Source organism: Primulina tabacum, chromosome 5 (assembly GCF_025594145.1).
Source record: "Primulina tabacum isolate GXHZ01 chromosome 5, ASM2559414v2, whole genome shotgun sequence".
Lineage (NCBI taxonomy): Eukaryota > Viridiplantae > Streptophyta > Magnoliopsida > Lamiales > Gesneriaceae > Primulina > Primulina tabacum.
Window position 1 is genome coordinate 1,852,275 of NC_134554.1, and position 22,051 is coordinate 1,874,325.

Genomic DNA, 22,051 nt, shown 5'->3' on the forward strand with positions numbered 1-22,051 from the left:
GCGTTTGAAAACTTTTGGTCAAATTTTTGAAAAGTTTACGTTTAGGATTTAATCTGGAATGCCGGAACATTTGGGATCGGTCGGGGAAATTAAATGACCCACGTATTTAGGACTAAACCGAGTCTTTCCCGAACTTGGATGGCTGATAAATCACATATTACATGTACGGGCCTCAAGTCAAAATATGAAATTCGCTTCAGGCACCGAAGACAAACCCAGTTGCCTTTTCAAGTCATACCATACATTTTAATTTCTTAATAAATTTATTATTTGTCGCAATATATTATCCATTTTAACATCTAACAAATTGTTGTTTTATAATATATTTTCAATTAATGATGTCCTCTAAAAATTTGGTATGCCTACGTACCTAATACTAATTTCCAATATACTGACATACATAAATTGTGTTTTAAATATATTTATAATTAGAAATAATCTAGATGAGTTCTCATTTAATGTGCTTCAATTATTCCTCCATGTATACGGACACACCTCCCAAGATGTTCAACACTTTGACAAAACGTCCAATCAGAGCCAACCAGAATTGAGTCACATGCATGTAAAGGAAACTTTGACTATATAATATATATATATATATATATACACACACACACACACACACACGATAGTGGATAGGAACTTTGTGTATAATCTAATAACCAAATTCCGAATACACATTCAGTTGTCTATCCTCTCTGTTCAAACATGATCAAATCCCTCGGATTTTTCCTCATCGCTCTTTTCTTCAACCACACCGATGCAATCAGATTTAGCGTAAAGAACAACTGTCCCTTCACCGTATGGGCTGCCGCAGTACCCGGTGGAGGCCAGCGGCTTGAAAACAACCAAACATGGGAACTAAACGTTCCCGACCAAACGCTAGGCCGGATTTGGGCTCGAACCGGATGCTCCTTCAATGAGACCGGTAGAGGCAGATGCCAAACCGGTGACTGCAACGAGCTCCTAAAGTGCGAAAACTTTGGTGAATCTCCCGTCACTGCTGTGAGATACAGACTCAACATATTCAACGATTTGGATTTCCTCGACGTATCTCTTATAAATGGATTCAATGTACCAGTCAAGGCAACTCCCGACACCGGGCACTGCGGGAGGCCTATTCAATGCAGCGTAGACATCAATGAGTTTTGCCCGAAGCAGCTGCGGGTGCCGGGAGGGTGCAGCGATCCGTGCAACGTGTTTAGGAAGGACAAATACTGTTGTGGCTCTGAGAAGTGCGGGCCGACCAAGTATTCGAGGTTTTTTCAGAGCAAGTGCCCGAGAGCTTATACTTACCCTAAAGATGATCAGCCAGAGATCTCTAGTTGCGCTGCAGGAACCAACTACACAGTCGTATTTTGCCCTTGATTATTGTTTTCTCAACATTGTGTTTTGCTATTTTTTGTGAATAAAGCTTGGCGGAGCTATGGTTTAATTAATTGAGTGTGTTGTGCCTTACAAAGATATATTTTTGATACATAATATATTTTCCGTTCCAAATGTTTGATAAAATACTTCAACCATATATATATTTTAAATATTTTACAAAATGTTTAATCAGTTTTTACGAAAGATTATTTTGACTGTCTTCCGCTTGATTTGAAAACCAAACTCGATTTAATTCATTGATATTCACTATTTCAAGAACGGAGCTAAATATTATAGCTCAACGATTTACCCCTAATCGATTCTAACAAATTTAACGAAAAAAGTAAACTTTTTTTTATGAATTTAGATTATTTTTTACGCAAAGAAATGAGGAGCAGAAGTAAAAAATAAAAAATGACAATGTTTTAAATTTGCAACAAAAAAATTGAGAAGTCACTATGGTTTTAAATTTTAAAAACAAAAAAACTAATAATAATAAAAAATATATTTAAAGACCCCAACCAAAAAAGACTCTAGACCGCCTAGGTGCTTCCCGGAGCCGGCACTGAACAACATATTATATGTATATATACGTAGACAAATGATATTCATAGTTTTCTTCTTCTTTTTTTTTTTACAAAGAAGAAAAAAACATAGTTTTCAAAGAAAGCAGTCCTTGTTTTCCTTAATTTCCCGAGCTTTGACCGTCTATTTTTCTAGATTTTCCCAGTAGAGGTCTGACCAGGAAAAATCTACAAAGTTGATTTTTTTAAATAATAATAATTCAGAAAATTAAAATTAATTGCAAAATAAAGTGATTTTCGACGCAAAACTTTGTTTCCAATGGTGTACACCGCCACTCACATAAGACATTGCAAACTAATTAATGTAGTATCCCTCAATCATATTGGAAGATGTTGGGTGCAATAATTGTCCATGTTTGATACATGAGCTGCTGTGCGGTTTAAAAGATTTGATATGCACCATTACCACTAGCTATAGCTTTTGGTAAAGTGACAAGCGCTCGGTCCAACAATTGGTATCATAGTTAATGTCACGGGTTCGATTCTCATTGATTGCAAGGAGTACAATAATTGGGAAGAATATTTTTGGGTGCAATAATTGTCCCTGCTTGGTAGAGCGATCGAACTGTGGTACTTATGCTGCTGTGCGGTTTAAAAGATTTGAGTTGCACCATTACCACTAGCTATAGTTTTTGGTAAAGCGGCAAGCGCTCTGTCTAACAGAAGATGTTGCATTAATTATATATGTATAATTTTTTATAATTAACTTAATTTATATTTAAATAAAAGAAATTTATAGTGATAAAAAATAATTACAGGTTATACAAAGTTTGATATGAATACATTTAAATATAAAAGACAAAATACTAGATCACGACACCATTTTTATCTCTCCTGTACAAATTCTTCATATATATATATATTTTTAAAAATAAGTCCTCTCATTTTCTAACATTTACACACTATAAAAATTTACGAGCCTATAATTACTATTCATGTACACAAAATTATCTCAAGCTTTGTCGGGGTGTAAAAAGCAATGGCGTGGAAAAAATTTTGATTTACCATTTTTTTGTTAAATCTTGGTACAAAATACAAAATATAATAAAATTTGATACTGAAAGTAAGATTTTTCAGTTACTTTCTATTAATTTTTTAGCAAAATATATAATATTTTTAGAACATAAAGATAATTTTGAATTGTATTTATTTTACGTAGATAGACATTAAATATTAAAATCTTTATTTTTTAGAAATATTTATACACAAATATATTAACTATAATTTGATAAATTTTTACAATAACAACTTGTTGTATCTTATATCTATATTTCATTTTTTTTGAAACAAAATATTCATTCTTCATTAATTCAAATCAGAGTTATTACAATCATGAAGTAGAATATTTGTAATAAGCTCAGAACTGTCATGAGAAATAAAAAGACTAGCATAAGAATTGGCCGTCCTAGCCAGAATGTGAGCAGGCATATTCGCTTGTCTTCTGACAAAACGAACTTCGTACGAAGGTTCTTGATAGAGAAGGGAGCAACATGTAGCAACAATCGATCCAAATTCACTACGATCCGCCAGCTTTGAGGCATGAAACAATGCTTTCGCTTCAGCTTCTCGTACTTCAAGTATCCCATAATAGTTTTGCATCCTAGAGATTATGAATTCTCCATTGGAGTCCCGAATTATTGCTGCTACCCTAGTCTTTCGCGCTTCCTTAAAAGTGGTTGCATCAATGTTGCATTTCATAAAGCCCGAAGGCGGTCTGCATTTCTTCAGGCGAGGGCATCATCTGTGTAAGTGGAACTTGGTCCAGTGTTCGAGCATATTTCCATGCTAGTGAAATATTAACTCTAGCTGGTCTATCCACGTCGTTCCATAGTTTATTATTCCGATATCCACGTATGCTCCACAAAATCAGGGCTAAGTTGGACTTTTCTTGAGATGGGCACCGTTCCAAGCATTGAGAGAACCATTGTGAAAAAGATTCTGATGCATTGGCACATTCCTCAACAAGATCATATTTCATTTACAAATGAGATTTAGTAAAATAACTTTTGTATAATAGTTAATATGAAAATTTTAAACCCAATAATAAAAATACAAATAAATAATAATTGATTAAAATAAAATAAAATCAATTTTCTTTGTTTGAAAGAGCCAAATCCAAAAATATATAATTATATATTTTAGAGGTAAATGCCAAAATTAGTAGGTAAACTATGAGTTTAAGATCTTAATGCGGGAAGAATATTCGAAGCATTCAGACCGTGAATTTAATATCTCAATCAGTGGTTGAACATTGAAAATTCTCGAGCTAGCCCGACCAAGCCACGTGGATTTTAATCAAACTTGTACGCGTAGCAGCGCAGCGACTTTTATTTAGATGATATCTTTTACAATATTCCGTAAAATCCATCTTGAATTATTTTGATTGGCGAATAATTCTGCCATGGAATCTATTCAAGATAACAGACTTTCGGGTTGCTGAATTTGAGAGTTTAATTCAAAACTAATTTATTATATTATGACAAATCATATCTACTTTATTCATTAACGTAGTCATTTAAAAAGAATTTTCTTTCCCGATCTCTCGAGGGTCTTGAATTCAATTTTAAGTTGTTAAAATTGAGATTTAAATTTAACCAAGACAACCAATTTCATATATACAAATTATAATTATCAAAAATTTTATCAACCGACATCAAACATCATAAAAATATTAAAGAAACATTATAAAACAAGTACAATACAACACAAAACAATCAGAATTAAGACAAAAATCTGTGTGAAACGGTTAACGAGTCGTATTTTGTGAGACAGATATCTTATTTGGGTCATCCATGAAAAAATATTAATTTTAATTCTAAAAATATTACTTTTTATTGTGAATATCAGTAGGATTGATCGTCTCACAGATAAAAATTCGTGAGATCGTCTCAAAGACCGGAATTAAATTTGGTTCAACCATTTTTGTCGGTAATCTTACCAAATTCTGTAAAGAAATAACGATTACTGACTGCTACGAGGTACATTATCATGAACACAACGATCAATTATATGTTTAATAAAATGATAAGCAGTGGTCGTATGTTACATGAATACAATATGAAACCTTATTTATTATTGTAATATACTATGTAAATTATTAAAGCATTATTATTGCGACAAAAATTAATAATAATCACGACTCGATGATAAGCTCTCTAAGGGCAGAATACAACCCGATAACTCGTTCCGGCGGGGCATGTAAAAGTGCTGGTGGGGTCATCCTCCGGATACGTGAAAGCATCGCGGCACCTCAACTTGAAAAATCTGGACAGATTCGTCGGCCGGCACGCCCCCGAGTGGCAGCAATACTCCGTCGTCTTGTACACCGTGCACGGGTTATTGCATCCCCCGGGAGCCTTGAGTGCATTCGGGCACTGCCCCGTGATGTCCGCCGTGCATCTCAAGGGGCGGGTGCACCCGTTCGAGGTGGGCTGGAACTCCATCGGCACGTTGAATCCTTGTAAAAGGGAGATGTCGTAGTAGTCTTTGTACGCGAAGCCGTTGAGCCCGTATTCCGCAAGGGTCGTGGGTGGGGTCCCGTATGTCTTGCATTGGAGCAGGCCGTTACAGTCTCCGGTGAGGCATCTGCCGCGGCCCGATGCGTCGAAGGTGCAGTTCGTTCGGGCCCAGATTTTGGCGCGTCCCGGCCCTTTGGGGAAGCCGAGCGTCCACCTCTGACCACTGTCGAGGCGGCGGCCCCCACCGGGGAGGGAGGCGGCCCAGACTGTGTAGGGGCAGTTGTTGCGGATGTTGAAGAATATTGCACGGGTTTGGAGGAAGAGAAGCGGCAGGAAGATCAGGAGAGCTATCTTCTGGTGATTCATTTTGAATTAATTAATCACACCTTCAAGAAAAATCATGGAGGCCTTTTAATTATTTATACAGGGAGGAGAGGATCATTGGGAAAGCTAACGTGGTTTATATTAAAGTTGTACTAGATTGACACGTTTGAATTTTATATTATGATATATATATTTTTTTAATTATTTAACGAAAATTTTGAATATAATTAAATTTAATTTGTGTTATAAAAATTATCGCATCAGTTTATTCAATTATCCAATATTTTCGAAAAATTTGTTATGAGAACAAGCTTTTTTTTTTAATTATTAATAAAAAAACGTCGGTGCTTAGGTCCATATTTGGCAGCAGCTCACGCACACTCAATAAGACTATTATTTTTTTCTAGCTTCTTCTGTACATATAACCCTATATGTAATAATACTATCGATTAAATAGAATGATCACTTTCACACCCATTGAAATAATCATTCTAATTTCTTACCTACTTATTTTTTTTTTCCATTTTCCTCGAACACAGCTTCTTTAGTTTAGGCAAATTAAATTATACCGCATATCCAAAAAGTGAGTTAATTCGTAAGTACTTAGTTTAGAACAAAAAGAAAAGCAATTTCATATATTGAATGTTTCTAATCCAGCAGCCTCTCTTTTAGTCCTTGGGAACTCTAATTAGCCGCCGGGTCCAGCCGAATAAATTGATTTTTCAAAAATAAAAAGATTATATGTTGCTTTTTTGCTAGTCCATATTAGAAAGTAGTATTATTATATTTTTTTTCCGGAAAAGAAAAAAAAAACAGCTAGGTTGTTTTACTTTTCATCCTTTGTTTTTGAAAAATCCAAAGTAGTTTCCTTTTGTCTACTAATGCTCCTTATTTTGATATGAATGTACGCGTGGGTGTCACGTTAATTCCTCCTCCGCAAAGAAGGACTACCTTATTGGTACGGAGCAATTGGAATCTGACCTACCACTTTTTGCCAAATCAAAAAATCATCGACTTGTTCCCGTTAATGACTTACGCCGAACAAAACATATATTATCGAATTTCACACGTATCAACTACTACTTTATAATTAAATACGTCGTTATATCTATTAATTATCTTATCGTACCAATCAAACGATATCTTAGAGCATCCGCATCGGTGGGTGTCACCTCATCAAAAATCGTGGAGTCCACATGTCACATACACATTACATTAACACATCTATTCTCCCACATTCATTTTAACATTCACACTCATTATTTGTGGGTCCCGCTGTTCACTCATTCATCTTACTCTTATTTTACATTAAATAAATTCAATTTCAAATTTTTTAAGAAATTTAAATTATTATTATGTTATATTAATAATAATTTGTTTTTATATATTCAATACGTAATATAATTTAATTTTATGAGTGTCATTTACTTAAAATTAAAAATTTATTATAAACCTAAAATAAAACGGTACAACATATAATAATAAATAACACTTGCATAAAAATAAAAGAAAATAAATTAAATTTAACAGAAGATGCAAAATACTAATTCAAGGATTGTTGTTGTATTGTGACCAAATATGTTTAACTAAGTCGGCACGAAGTTGGTGATGCACATGAGTGTCACGTATTTCGGAATTTGTTCGGAGATATTCATGAAATCCTCGGTTTGAGCCCTAGACGGGTTGTGCGGGTTCGTCACCTTCATCGTTGTACCAATTTGTCACGTGAACCCCCTCATCTTCGACAATCATGTTATGTAAAATAATGCATGCTAACATAATATATTTTAACTTTTTTCTGTACCAATAACGAGCTGGACCTCTGACAATTGCCCATCGAGCTTGGAGCACCCCAAATGCTCGTTCAACATCTTTTCTTGCAGACTCTTGTCTTTCCTTAAAAAGCCTCCTCTTTGGATCCTCCGGGCAAGGAAAAGCCTTAACGAAAGTGGCCCATTCCGGATATATTCCATCTGTTAAATAATACCCCTTCGTATATTGAGTCTCGTTTACCATGAAATTAATCTCTGGTGCATTTCCTTGCAAGACGTTATTGAATATGGGAGATTCGTACAACACGTTAAGATCATTACGTGAACCGGCGACACCAAAGAATGCATGCCATATCCACAAGTCTTGAGACGCGACCGCTTCAAGCACGATTGTCGGTGACCCATGGCCTCTTGTAAACTGGCATTTCCAAGCAACTGGGCAATTTTTTCATTCCCAGTGCATGCAATCAAGACTGCCCAACATTCCAGGGAACCCGTGCCTTTCATCATGCATTTGAAGAAGACGTTGAACATCATCAGCATTTGGCCTTCTCAAATATCGATCACTAAATAGTTCAACCACATATCCGCAGAACTTGAAAAGACACTTGATGGCAGTTGATTCACCCATGCGTAGGTACTCGTCAAGATGGTCGGCCGGGACTCCATACGCCAATTGACGAATTGCAGCCGTGCATTTTTGTAGTGGTGACAAGCCTTTTCTTCTCGCAGCATCGTCCCTTTGCTGAAAATACGGTGAACGATCCTCAAGTGCATTCACTATTCGAAAGAATAACTCTCTTCGCATGCGAAATCGTCTTCGAAATATTTGATCTGGATACACCGGGTTTGTGGAGAAATAATCGTTGAAGAGCCTCGCATGCCCGTCGCTAAGTATGCAATTTATTTTAAATCATATGTATGAACGCCCCACACTCTCTCTCATGTGAGTGAGTGTTATAACGCCCACTCACATTGGAGAGTGGGTGTTAAATGGGTGTTATAACATATTGGCGACGGCCAAAAAAATTAAGTTACGTACACGAATCTTCTTTTGAAATTCATGCTCCCAAATTTTCTCGTTGATGGTATGAGATGCCTATAAATAGCAACGATTGAGGTCCCTAAGCACACACACCTCATAAGAACAATACACCATCTAAAGAGAGCGTGTAGTGCTTAGAAGGCTTCAACCGAGAGGAAAATCAGAGAAATCAAAATTTTCAATGGCCGGAGATAACACTCGATTTAAGCTTCCGCATATATTTTTTCATGTTCATGTATACGTAAAAAACATGATTTTGAGAAAAATCTCTAACATTTGGTATCAACACCCAATGTGGGTGCCCTTAGAGGTGAACAAGTAATTGACGAAAGAAATATATTTTGAGACTCTTCACTTGACCCGAACCGACCCGATTACCTAACATCATTTCGAAAATTTTGATTGAAGCCACCATATATTATAGCCAAGAGAGGAAAGACAAAACTTGCGAGTCTTTACATTGAATATGAGAGGCAAGAACTAGAATGCCACAAAGGTTTGAAAGCTTTGTTGAAATCTAAGATTTCCTTGCTAACGAATTAAATACACCTTAAGTTAATTATTCAAACCCGATCCGACACCTAGCCCGAAAGTTAGAACAACAGCCCCGTCTCAGTAATTCTCGTCGTGCCCCGTATACGCAAGCTATCGATTCTGACCTCATCAAAATAATTAAATGTGTATGCTAATCCATTTTATCTCAAATAATTAAAACAACAATGCGCAGTTATTGGCAAAGCACCAGAAAGAAAATGTCAGCAAAAGGATTTCCGACACTCAGTCTTCACCAAAGTCCTCTTCATATGCATATCCCTCTCCGGCATCTACCATGTCGTCAACTTCAGGTTCTTGATAAGCTCTGCCAGTGTTTCCAAAAAATGGAATTTCAACGTCCATATCTTCAGGAGGGTCCTCGAGGTTTTCTGACTTGGATTCCTTTACTTTCATTTGCTCAAGCGAAGAGTCGCTGAAAAACTCTGTGTAAGGCTTGGAAACCTGAGATTGCAGGGTGGTTAGCAACAGTCCTTTTTTTCTAAAACTGGAATGTCAGAAAGAAAGGGGAGCCTCGGCATTTGCTAAATTCAATTGCATGTATTAGATTTTGGAATATAAAAAAGCTTTAAGCTTTCAAGGATCTAAAATCCAAACAATTTAAGTTTTTATGACTTGAAACCATGGTGGTGGTGATTACAAATGCCTCCATTTATAGATGGGACTCAAATTCTTCTATTTCATTATTCAACCCTAAATCCCAAACAAATTTGATTCGGTTACCTAAACCTCACTTCTTAATTATTCTTTCTGAAAATTGAAGGATAAGCAATACCAAAATCACTTAACTCACGTTTAATAATTTCATGCCGTGACAAATTATTTGTCACTCTCTTCTTTTAAATTGAGCCCTACAGTCGATGTTCATAGTTGATACCAGAATCACTAAATGTTTAATATGTTCATATCATGCCAGCTTCCTGGTCACTCTCTTTGTCTCACTGAGCCTAACGGTTGATGTTGAACATGGCCAAACTATCTTAAAAGTTCAGTTCTTACCTCCCAACTAAATAATCTTGAAAGTTTAGTCCTATCCTCCCCATATCTCTAATATATCTTGTTTCTTTGAAAAATTTATCGAAGTTGAAAAATGGTTAAGACTTTTGCCTAAACATAAACTATTCCCAACCAAATCTCTAGAGAATTTGAACTTCTTCAACCTAAACATTTAACCAAATCAATCACGAACCAAACTGATGCAAATGATGGCCTTAAAAAATGGAATTCGAGAGGAAACAAACATTGTAAAGATAGTAATTTAAGAGAGATAGCTACCTTGAATAATACATTTCTTTCCTCCGCACTTGTGACCAGGTTCTTCCAGTGACCATCTCTTTTCAGTGTTGATGCAGAACCCACGACCTAGTATCATTAAAAGAAACCACCTTTATGGTGTAATAATAAAAATTCAATCGATTGATCTTTTTTTCAAAAAAACAAGCCATACCAGAACAGAAGACCTTGCACGAGTAATACCAACATTCATTCGTCTAAAATCAGCAACAAACCCAATGCCTCCCTCTTTACTTGCCCGAACACAAGAAAATATAGCAACATCTTTTTCACGACCCTGAAGAGTTTCTTATCAATTCATTACACTTATAACTAAAGTACACAAAAATTGCTAGAGAAAAGACTGCCTCATGCATGATTGTCACATAATATATAAATTACCTGAAATCCATCAACAGTGTTAATGTCTACAACTTTGTCCGACTCCACACCGAAAGTGTTTTGAAAAGATTCTCTGAAAAGCTTGACTTGATGTCTATATGGTGATATTATTGCAAGTCGAGAACTTGTCTTCAGCTCAGGATATCTACTCACCAATTTGCTGTACATGACGAGGACGAATTCAACCTCGTCAACATTTACCCACGAACCATTTCCTGATGGTTGAGACTCTTTCCCCTCATGTATGTCAAAGAAGCAAAAAGGCCCAAAGCAACTAAATCCATGCCACGGGCGCTTTGTCAGGTATTTGACATCAGGGCCATCCTCCAATCCATCATGATAAAACTCCCTGGAAGGGAAGCTCCTAATCTGTACGAACAGTTCAATTACAGCTGAGACAGTGCATTTTATCAGCTAAACCTAGTCACAAATCAGTAAACAAATTCAAGGAATGTTTATTAAACATATCCGACAAAGCTATAGGCTGTGGTTTATTGGTTCGAACAGTCCAGTTATTTCAACTGGTGATCGTGATGAATTTAAATTCTTGGAAATAATAATGATAATAGCGAAAGATAAAGGAAAATCTTGCACACATGTAAAACTAAACAAATGTAAACCATATGACTAGTCTCAAGCGATATTAATAATTGCAGAATATGAATGATTCATCAACCGTGAAAAATTAACTAATGAAAAGAACAATTACGAGTCAAAAAAAATTGGAACCAACCGTAAGCTCCTATCTGCAACTGAGTATCTCTGCACATTTTAAAGATATTTTGAATAAGATTGGTCAAAATGAACTCAAGAGGTTAGTTACTTAGTGTTGCAATTTCACAGCTGCTGAAAAATTTTGATGATGGAAAATTCAAAAAACTACACCTTTTCTACAATGTTAAATGTCATGCACACAGCTTCTGAATTTCCACAAGGACTATAAATAACAAATTGTAACTGTCACCAAAGAGAAAAAAGAGAACTAAAGAATAGCAGAGACCTCAGGATGCATGCGATATTGAGTCTTCAGCATCTGTACTGGATAACCAGCCCTCTGGAATCTTTTAAATAAGCTCATTCCATATCTGTAAAAGTTCAGGAAAGTCTTTTATTCATTCTTTAGCAACCTTTCTCAACTAGAGTTCCCAGAAAAGAAATGGTCGTCTGACTAAATCACGTTGATTTAAGATAAAACAAGTAAACACAAAATGCTGCTCTTACCCAAATTTTTCTGCCACTGGGGAAATTACAGTTGCTGGCAACTGAACTGGATCTCCCACCTAGAATCAAAAGACAAAAATTAATAGTCACATTCACATAATCTTTCTCATGTCGCATACCATCTAGCACAAACAAACTACATGAATCAGTATATTGATTAGGAGGTGAGCCAAAGATGGTAATTAGCGTGGATGATCACAATCAACCAGATAGAAAGTTTATCCCATAGGACCACAGCCGCAAAGAACTTTCGAGTTTTTTTTCTTGCATTCAACTTTTAGTAAAAAGTTTGGGAATCTACAAAACTTCCTTTGTTTAATTTCCTAATTCAGAGAAACATAGGAGAGCGCATACTAAGAATACTTGTTTGCATCCATTAGCCAGTGGGATGAGTGTTGCTGGCTCCACCTGTCATGAAACATAAACCAAATGATATTGCTAAGACATTCTAATACAAATTTATGCCACATTAAATATAATTATTTGAAAGTTCAACATATTAAAAATATCCTTAACTTAATCAGTATTTTGAAAAGAAAGAAACTAGCTGTTAGATGCAGATATGTAAACATGATGGACGATAACAAGCTTACTGATCTTATTTTACAATGTTAACTTTATTAAGAACAACATCCAGCAACAAAGAAAACAACATATATATAATGACTGGATGAGTTTATGAAGAAGTGTGAGAAAAAACAATAGAGGACACAAGTTGAAGAGCAGAGGAGACTCTAAGCAGAATATGCAACAAAGCAGATGAAATAGCAAAACAACAGACTGCTAAGATTTAAGAAGAAAAGAGAAAACACTTGTCAATTAGCCCCTCGTTATCCAAAGCCAAGTGACTCTTCAAGCTCTAACAAACATGTCAGGAGTAAGTCCTTCAGCCATACATTCTAAACTGATCTTCCTCGGACATGATTAAATGAAAAGATTCATAAGAAAACTGACGTATATAAAATATTTGTATTCCTAGCCCTAGCCATGTACAATGACTAGTGTGTGGAACTACGTGCATGCAATTGAGACTTGGGCTAATCAATGTGGAGCCTGAGTTCCTGGTGGTCCAGCTCAAATTATGTGTAGTGGTTGTTGGGATATTTGGATTCCAAAGTCTTGTAATAGATCCAATTCTTGGGGAAGAGGACAAGACTTGAAGAGTCACACCACCTTTGTACCTCTAAAATACCTTCTCATTTATTTTGCGCATTTTTTATAAGTTGCTTTTGTATACTAGCACAAATGAAAAACAAATCTTTAACAGCCCAGAACTGCTAAGAATCGTAAATTTATCTGCTTGGCTGCATCAATGAGTACTTTGCTTTAAGTAAAAGTGGTCAACAAAACAAGTTATTAAAGCTTGTCATTTTTAACAATAATCGGATCTAAGCAATTTCCCGAGCACAACAGGCCTCATAAAATTAGAAAGAGGTGCATACCCCACTGCCCGCCCCCTTTCGTCTGATTCTACATGAACTAACACTAACTGGGAAACATTTCATACTAGTACAATTTTCAAATAGACAAACAACTAATTAAAAGAAACAAACAATAAACAATTTCAGAAAAACAATGTGCATGCTGCAAAAAAGTAAATATCATGTAAGAAGTTTCATTGCCAGCAAACTGACGTTAGCCTTTGCTCGGCAAAAACAATTGACCCAAATCGCTAAAACATCTCATTATACCCATGCACAAAGAAATTTGACTTATCCGGCTGCAAAGGTACATTTAGCAACTACTGTTTGAGTGTGTCAATGAGTAATAAAATGAGAAACATTTTCAGTTCACGAGACAATTAGCTTACGGCTTGAGCGGCTTCATCAATTATCACAACATCAAAACCACGATTCAATTTACTGAAAAGAGCTGAACCGCTGAAGCTCAAAGTGGAGAATACCTGGCAACAACCAACTTTATTTGCATATTGTATCTCAACAGAGCAAAGAAAATTTATAGATGAACTTGAAGGATAAAAGAAATATACAATGACTGCTTCATCTAGTATAAAAGCACGGATACTGTCTTTATCCTTCAACATGCCTCCTTGCTTATGCTTGTCGCTAGCTTGAAAGTCCATGCCAGCAAGTTTTTGTTCTACCTACAATACAACCATTTATATGCCTCAAGCATGCATGTTTTACATAAATTAATGTATTAACTAATTAGGAAATCTTAGAAATCAATAGTGACTGATTGCATACTAAGTAATCCATAGAGACGGCCTGGACTGAATGGTGGGGTTTAAGACCTATGCGCACAATTTTAGGGCTGTATGCACGGTCACTTTCATCATGAATTCCTGTCATGCAAACAAAAAAGTAACATAAAAAGCGTAACTGAAATTTCTTGCTTGGAGGTCACATAATTCCATTCAAGTGGCTACATTAAATTTTAAAGGACGGATAGCTACGGCAAAGAAATTTGTATGATCAAATGGGGAAATGAGAAGTCTCAACAGACCAGAGTCAGTTACAACAGCGCTTATAAATATGAAAACGACACTCATTCCACAACAAAAGTACCCATACAAATCCTATGCTAAGCTACTAATGACTAACTTGCTAATTCCACTACAGTCATTATGCAGCATTCTAAAGAAGTTGAGAGAACCAAATACTTTTAAGAACTCAGAATTGAAATTTGAACATCAAACCCACTTGTTTTGTGCATAATCAATAGCTTGGAAGAAAAAATAGGCAATGGTGTATGACCAAACGGGGTGATGTAGGAATGTTTGATCTTCTTTTATTATATCAGCCTTTCAAGTAAGAGTAAAGTCGGTGTTAAGCTTCTTGACCATCAATAATAGGGTCACAACCAGAAATAGACAGCATTGACGCAGCAGCCTTACCACCACAAAGCCATCACAGAATATTTGTATAAGCTTATTTTCATTCTAATTATTTCCCAGTTTTGTCTCAGTATGGACCAGTTTTAGAAAGTTTAGGATGATTATATCAGCTCCCCTAAAGCCTGTTGTTACTCAAGCAATAATCCATGGCCGCAATCAAGATAGTGAATCCATATAATATAATGAAACAAATGAAGGATGCAATAGAAACCTAACCAGTATTTAGAAGACGCAAGACAATCTCATCCAGAGCAGAATTTGATGGAGCACAAACTAAAACACGAACACGATATTTGCGACTGGACTTGACCACTTCTGGTTTCTGCATGTCGGTTTAAAAGTTTGAGAATGTAAATTTGCAAAATAATCAAAATCAATGCTCTGGTAAGAGTGGCGACTCTCACAAACTCATTGCCAGATGTGGGGAAAAATCCATCATCACCATTTATGGGCATGATTTGATCTCGAGGATTGATGCCATATAACCACGGTGATGCTTTTTCCCAATGCTTGTATCTGCAAATCAAAAAGGTTTTGTACTATAGCATCTGTGGAGAGCTGTTTTCCAAGTATGCGTGCAGTCCATGGAGTAAACTGTTATGGTGTTTACCAACTTATGAAGTTCATCCCTTAGCCGTAGAAGGTTATTTCATGCAACAATTCACCATGAATTGAATAACTTGTTTAATTTATTTGCTTAGCCACAAAAAGTGTTATTTTCATTAAGCTTTTTTTACCAGTGGTTAAAAAATCAGTTATTTCATTGTTGATGAAATAAACCGTGTCAAAGAGGTATGGATTTGTTCTCAAGAAAATAAAGGAAGTTCGTGTTATGATGGTTAGAACAGTAACACAATGCTAAAGTATACCAGCGAAAAATGAAAATACAAAAATATGTCTATACACAAACAAAACATTGCTCACGCACACCCGCAAAATTCACTCAAAAAACTATAACACATTAGTGAACTGATAAGCCAAGATCAAACATACTTTTCTTGAATTGGCAATTGTGGCCCTAGTTTTACTCCAGCCAAATTTCCCCTGCATGTAATAAAGAGATCAAATAATTCATACTTGAAATGCATAGAATCACCAATTTCTCATTCCACGCTTCTGCTCTCCAAAGCAATCAGGAGACAAAGAATGGCCAAACAAGATTCTTACTTGTTGGCCTGTACCCTAGCTGGGGTGGCATGCAAAATGGCACTGAGGATCCCAAGGATGGTTTGCGTTTTTCCTGTACCTGGGGGTCCCTAAAACAAGTTCATTTTTATAAACTGGTCCAAGCCATTATTTGCATTACTGGAATATCATGTCAAAGACAGCGTAGTAGGTAATAACACATGAAATATCCGTGACAGTATCAAAACAAGTGATCAATAAGATAAAGATGATGGAACATTTGTCAACTATAGCATTTGGAAAATTGTTTTTGAAATTCACATCTGCATCAAAAATTCAGATGTGATTGTGCATTTAATACGCATGGTACTGCAGGAAAGAAAAATAAGGACTGAATTCCACATTTAAGAGCATAAATTACTGAGTCAAACCTGTATCAAGACAAAGGGTTTCCGTGAGAGACCTGCCTGTTCACAGAGAGAAAATTCAATATCTAAAGTAAGCATGAGGAGAAAAGGCATCTATTTTATCATTATTGGATTTATTTGAAAAAAAAAATATTATCAAATGTGTATGATATCCACGTCTTGCAGGTATTTTGTATGATATCCACGTCCTTGCAGGTATTTTTTTTTTCTTGGTGACATATCCAGGCTTTATTGTATTTTAACAAACTACTAATCACATTAGATTCATTATTCAACATTTTTACTGTCAAAAAATAAAAAAAACCCAAACTAATCACTAACTTAGCATCGTATGTATAGACTCAACAACAAAGAAGAGCTTCAGAAAGTTAGAAACAGAAAAAGCTAACTGTTCTAATAAGATGACAAGAACTGATTTACAGCCAAATTAAACTAATGCTTATAGTTGGCATATATTGAAAGAAATTTATACTGCGGAGGGCCAACAAAGTCAAAACCGATTTGCTAAGAAGCTCACGTTTATGGCCTCTAGCTGAGATTTATTGTGATTGGATTCGATAAAATTAGTCAAGGGTCTAGAAATTTTCCAAGCACGATCTTCAGTTTTGCTGTCAATATCCACTGCAGTTAATATCAAATCCTTGAATGGCAGAGAGCATATGGATCTCAGGGCAACATATTCACGGAGTATAGTCGATAAGCTGCAAATCTGGACAATTTATTTTTTAAGTTGGTCAAAAACAGAAGTAGCGACCAAATATACCATACAAATACATTTGAGCATCATTAACTAAATGAAGGATATTCAACAGCCATGAGAAATGTTGAATATCACTAGGAGAGAATCAGAAGTAATCTCTAAAACATCAAGACCAGAGTAAACAAGTGGTTCTGAAATCCCACTTTCACAATTGAAGATTAGATTGCTCCAAGCACTGATTATAGGACAAATGATCAACAGCTGGCAGTAAAAGACCATAAAGATAAAATTGACAGTAAGCTTCTACAAGTAGATTTACCTTCAGAACATATAAATACTTTTGAACTTCACAAACAAGTGGAAGCATATTTAAAAGTCTTGCGCAGGTTTGGACATCATCTGTATCGAACCTTTTAACTTCTCCACTTAAATATAACCGCAATCTTAGCTTATCCTGTTGACGATGCTCAACTAGGGCAAAAGCATATGCAGTTGGTAATTCTTTACCCTCACCAAACTGTGAAAGCAATGGACACATTGTTAAGTTGGTAACCAAATCAATGGTAGGCATGAGTTTCTGGTAAACTAACAAATTTAAGGTGCTGTGTCAATGTAACGCAAATGAGAGAGACTAAATTCTCAGATCTCAATATAATTCAGAAAAGGAAATTAGACATCTAAAGAACCTTCTTGTTTGAAAGCAACAGAATATCATTTTGTGATATTGCATCGGCATCAGAACAAATAACCGTAGGTAGATAAAATCCATTGACTTCACTGCATTCTGCTATGATTGCTTGCTGCCACGCAGTCGCTGTATGCTTAAAAAATATTATTAGAACTATGAGTCTCCTTGATTGAAGCCAACAAAAAATAAATCATGGAAATATTTAAACAAGTTCCATCCACAACAATGAAGCAAATAAATTTACCTAACTATTAAGAGAAACACTAAGTAACATTCATAAATTTACTTCCCTGGGCACAATCAAACTGGAAAGAAACCTCAATCAAGACTCTAGATATTCAAATTTAATGCAAAGAAACAAAGAAAAGAAAATTGAAATTATCATAAACCAAATGCTGGAAAATAAAGAACACCTTTTTCCTCGTCCTCTCCTTGAGATATCAGAGCTTTGACCTCCTCAAAAAGTAAAGGCTCAAAAGTGTTGAGATAGTCATCAACATCTGTATATGTGTCCTTCACTTTCTTCAATCCCACACCACCACCTTCTCCGATCTTCTTATCGTAGTTCCGTTTCTAAACAATTCATAAAAAAAGTGAGAAAACCTTAATTGATGCTCAAATACAAAGAACTAGAAATGATAATAAATCCATGACCACCGTCAAATCAAAATTTTATTTTTTTAAAAAAAAAAAAAAACTTGTGCGTGCTAGAATTTGCGGAATAGTGATTCAGTAAGGCTAGTTAAGAACGCAACTTGCACCAATAGTGGGTGCCCAAAAACCCACTAAAAAATCGGAGGAGAAAAAGGAAAAGGGAAGAGAGTAGGGAATGTGATACCTCGGATTCTTTAAGGATGCGAAGATAATCCCAGGAAAGCACGATCTTGTAAAATCGAAGAATACAAGCTTCCTCTTCGAGCTTGTTCTTGTCTACCGCCATTTCTCCCACCGGTCAAATACAGTTGAATTATAAGAGAAAACTAATCGAACTGAACCTATCGATAGAGGTGGAGGTGGTCGGAGAACGAACGAGGCGCGGCGGAATAAAGGGTTTTGGCAAGTTTTGGGAGACACGATATATTTGGCGCTAAATAGAATATTTTCTAATAAATTATATTCATATTGGATATCTCTGAATTTATTTATTGAATCCAATCATATAAATTTGCTCATCTAATCTTACGTCAAAAAGCTTCCTTCGCTCAAACTCTTTTCAACGCAAGTCTCTCTCCCTCGCTCACCATATTTAATGCGTCTCAATCATAGTGAGACCCATTACCCGCAAACAGCCTTGCAAAGCACTCCATAAAATCTACATCCTCCATTGTGAACAATCGCGGAATTTGTTGATCCCAGAAGCAAGCTCAGATCGAGTTTAATGACGGGCATGAAGAGAAGGAGTATCTTGGTGACGGGTGGTGCCGGGTTCATCGGCACTCACACGGTGTTGCAGCTGTTGAAGCAAGGCTTCAAGGTCTCGATCATCGATAATCTCGACAATTCTGTGGAAGAGGCGGTTCATAGACTAAGGCAGTTGGCCGGGCCCCAACTCTCCCAGAATCTTGACTTCCATTTGGTATTTATACGAATTTTGGATGGTTTATTCATCAAGAACTGACGTAAATTCTGTGTGGTAATGTGCTTGAGTGGGGATCTTGAGTTGTGTATGGCATTTTTATTGATTTGTGATTGAATCTTTTCTTGGTGAAAATTTTGCTTTTGTTCTGTCGTTTTCTGTTGCTTTGCGTGCTTAAAATGAAGTCGGAGTAATATCTGTTCTTCAAGTAATAATTTAAGGCTGTAAAGATATTATGAAAATTCGATGTTTTCTGAATGTTTTTTTTTTTTTAATTTCTGGCCTAACCTGCAGGGGGATATCCGGAATGTGGAGGATTTGGAGAAGTTGTTCTCTTCTACCAAGTATGAATCTATTAAGAAAGATCTTTAATTTCTATAGATTTGGAATTGATCTTTTGGCGGATCTAATTTGTGTTGTTCTTATGATAGTTTTGATGCAGTGATCCACTTTGCGGGGCTGAAGGCTGTTGGTGAAAGTGTTGCATACCCCATGAGATATTTTGACAATAATTTGATCGGATCGATTAATTTATACAAAACCATGGCAAAATATAATTGTAAGAAGGTGTGTGCTTCACATGAATCTTTTATTCGATTTTCGAAACTGAGGTTGTTCTTCAAATTATACCTTTTGTGAATTTTACCTATTTCTGTACATGTTCGTTCTGGTATGTAGCTGGTTTTTTCGTCGTCTTCAACTGTGTATGGCCAACCGGATAAAATTCCTTGCCTCGAAGATTATGAATTGAAGGCCATGATGAATCCCTATGGTCGCACAAAGGTATGTATGCACTCAGCATTACAATTTCACTCGTGTCTTTTCATTTATTTTGTTGTATTTTTGCTTAGGAAGATAGTACGTGACAATTTTCTTTTCTTGAATCTTTATATAACCAGTTGTTTCTCGAAGAAATTGCTCGGGACATTCAAAAGGCCGACCCAGAATGGAGAATGATTTTGCTCAGATACTTCAACCCTGTTGGAGCTCATGAGAGTGGCATATTGGGAGAAGATCCAAAGGGAATCCCTAACAATCTTATGCCTTACATAACTCAAGTGGCTGTTGGCCGATTGCCTGAGTTAAATGTTTATGGTCACGATTATCCAACTCATGATGGTAGCGCGGTAAGTTGGCTCATTCAAGATTAAAATCACCGGTGCTCAATTTGTTTGGATGCCTTTTCTCTGCATTTCTGATGTGTATAAAAGCATACCAAAAAGATCGAGTGATTAAATTGTGTTTCATTATGTATACCATCCGAAACAGGTACGAGACTACATCCATGTCATGGATTTGGCCGATGGTCACGTAGTTTCACTCGAAAGGGTTCTCGAGAACAAGGATATAGGTGATTGTATACCATTGTTGTGAAACTATTCTGCTATTTCGAAACTTCGTATCTTTTTAATTTTAGTTTGTAATTTCATGACTTCATTGGGTATGATTTACCTTATCTAACGAGGGTTTCTTTCAAGGTTGTGTTGCCTACAACTTGGGGACGGGTCGTGGCACATCCGTTCTTGACATGGTAGCTGCCTTCGAAAGGGCTTCAGGAAAGGTGACTACTTTCCCTTGCTCTCTCCCCCAGGACGACGTACCAAGCGATGGGGTGAGAGATGCTGTAAAACACCACCCGTCAGTGATAAAAATACGATTTTTATCAGTAACTTTTTCGAGAATCAAACTTTGGATCGTTATTGAAATTGGTTTCACCCCTATCTCCCAGTCTTGTCCATAAAGTCGCCAGTTTACGTGCTTCTACATGACTAGTTCGACTCGTAAAGCTTGTTCCTATCTTGCAGAAAATACCCATCAAACTTTGTCCGAGAAGGCCAGGAGATGCCACGGCTGTTTATGCATCCACAGAGAAAGCCGAGAAAGAGCTCGGTTGGAAGTAAGTATTTTTAAGTACTTCTCTTCTTTGCATTCAAATCTTGGATTGAACTCTGTCCGGGGTTTGTCATAGTTTTTCATTGTTCCACTGAAATCTGAAATAGTTAAAAACCAGTCATACCACGTTACTTCAAAATTCTAATCCGTCAGGGCCTTGGGGCAGGAAGTCGTGGCTCTTCCTTGCCTAAGAGGTAAGGGTGAAATGAAAACAGACCGAGTGAGCCGGGTTTCAGGCGCTATTCTGGCCTTGTACGCAAAATGGGTTCTGTTTTTTCGAACGCGGAGGTGGAGTGAGAGTAGTATAGTTCTATTTTTTCGAACTCGAGGTGGAGTGAGAGTAGTATAGAAACATGATTTTCTTATATTGGTGAACCGCTTATAGCTGAATGCATGATACATGTTTTGTGATCTCATTTATATACAGGGCAAACTATGGTATAGAAGAAATGTGCAGGGATCAATGGAAGTGGGCTAGCCAGAATCCGTGGGGCTATCAATCCAAGCCTTGAGCATTTCTACACCGTTAATATTCCACACATATTCCTGCCTTTCAAATTTTTTTCCTTCTACTTATCTTTTTTATGGATTTGGGGTGGGATTTAAAATCATATGATTATTTAAATATTAGAAATTTGTTCGATTTAGAGTTCCATTCGTTTTGTCTGAATACTATTAAACAAAGCTCTGATTATGGCTCAAGTGTGCCAAAATGAGCCTTGATCAAATAATATAATGACGTAGGCATAAACTAAATTCTAAAAATTGTATCATATGGTACAAAAA

The 22,051-nt window shown here is 36.3% G+C and overlaps 4 protein-coding genes across 5 annotated transcripts; 2 read left to right on the forward strand and 2 right to left on the reverse strand.

Annotated features, from left to right (window-relative positions):
- The first annotated feature begins 633 nt into the window (after positions 1-633).
- LOC142544545 (thaumatin-like protein) lies at positions 634-1,512 on the forward strand. Its single transcript, XM_075651586.1, has one exon. It carries the CDS (start codon positions 709-711, stop codon positions 1,366-1,368), a length of 660 nt encoding a protein of 219 aa, XP_075507701.1. The 5' UTR covers positions 634-708; the 3' UTR covers positions 1,369-1,512.
- A 3,429-nt stretch (positions 1,513-4,941) lies between these two features.
- LOC142545348 (protein P21-like) lies at positions 4,942-5,834 on the reverse strand. Its single transcript, XM_075652490.1, has one exon. The coding sequence runs from the start codon at positions 5,774-5,776 to the stop codon at positions 5,108-5,110; it is 669 nt and encodes a 222-aa protein (XP_075508605.1). The 5' UTR covers positions 5,777-5,834; the 3' UTR covers positions 4,942-5,107.
- A 3,113-nt stretch (positions 5,835-8,947) lies between these two features.
- On the reverse strand, positions 8,948-18,887 carry LOC142545346 (putative helicase MAGATAMA 3). Of its 2 annotated transcripts, XR_012820251.1 has the most exons (21): positions 18,635-18,887; positions 18,210-18,369; positions 17,795-17,922; positions 17,428-17,625; positions 16,926-17,117; positions 16,412-16,447; positions 16,023-16,111; positions 15,849-15,899; positions 15,260-15,371; positions 15,072-15,177; positions 14,206-14,303; positions 13,989-14,102; positions 13,809-13,901; positions 12,353-12,406; positions 11,999-12,057; positions 11,778-11,862; positions 10,778-11,146; positions 10,551-10,673; positions 10,379-10,465; positions 9,192-9,547; positions 8,948-9,132 (listed from the first exon to the last, which is right to left on the reverse strand). XR_012820251.1 is itself a non-coding variant. In XM_075652488.1 (20 exons), the coding sequence occupies exons 1-20, from the start codon at positions 18,734-18,736 to the stop codon at positions 9,329-9,331; spliced, it is 2,475 nt and encodes an 824-aa protein (XP_075508603.1). In that variant the 5' UTR covers positions 18,737-18,887; the 3' UTR covers positions 8,948-9,328. The 2 variants fall into 2 exon arrangements, 1 of the variants encoding a protein (XP_075508603.1); XM_075652488.1 differs by having other exon boundaries at positions 8,948-9,547.
- A 95-nt stretch (positions 18,888-18,982) lies between these two features.
- On the forward strand, positions 18,983-21,920 carry LOC142545347 (bifunctional UDP-glucose 4-epimerase and UDP-xylose 4-epimerase 1-like). Its single transcript, XM_075652489.1, has 9 exons — positions 18,983-19,372; positions 19,667-19,716; positions 19,804-19,939; positions 20,051-20,155; positions 20,272-20,499; positions 20,642-20,723; positions 20,851-20,933; positions 21,178-21,269; positions 21,693-21,920. Exons 1-9 carry the CDS (start codon positions 19,175-19,177, stop codon positions 21,775-21,777), a joined length of 1,059 nt encoding a protein of 352 aa, XP_075508604.1. The 5' UTR covers positions 18,983-19,174; the 3' UTR covers positions 21,778-21,920.
- Positions 21,921-22,051: the final 131 nt, after the last annotated feature.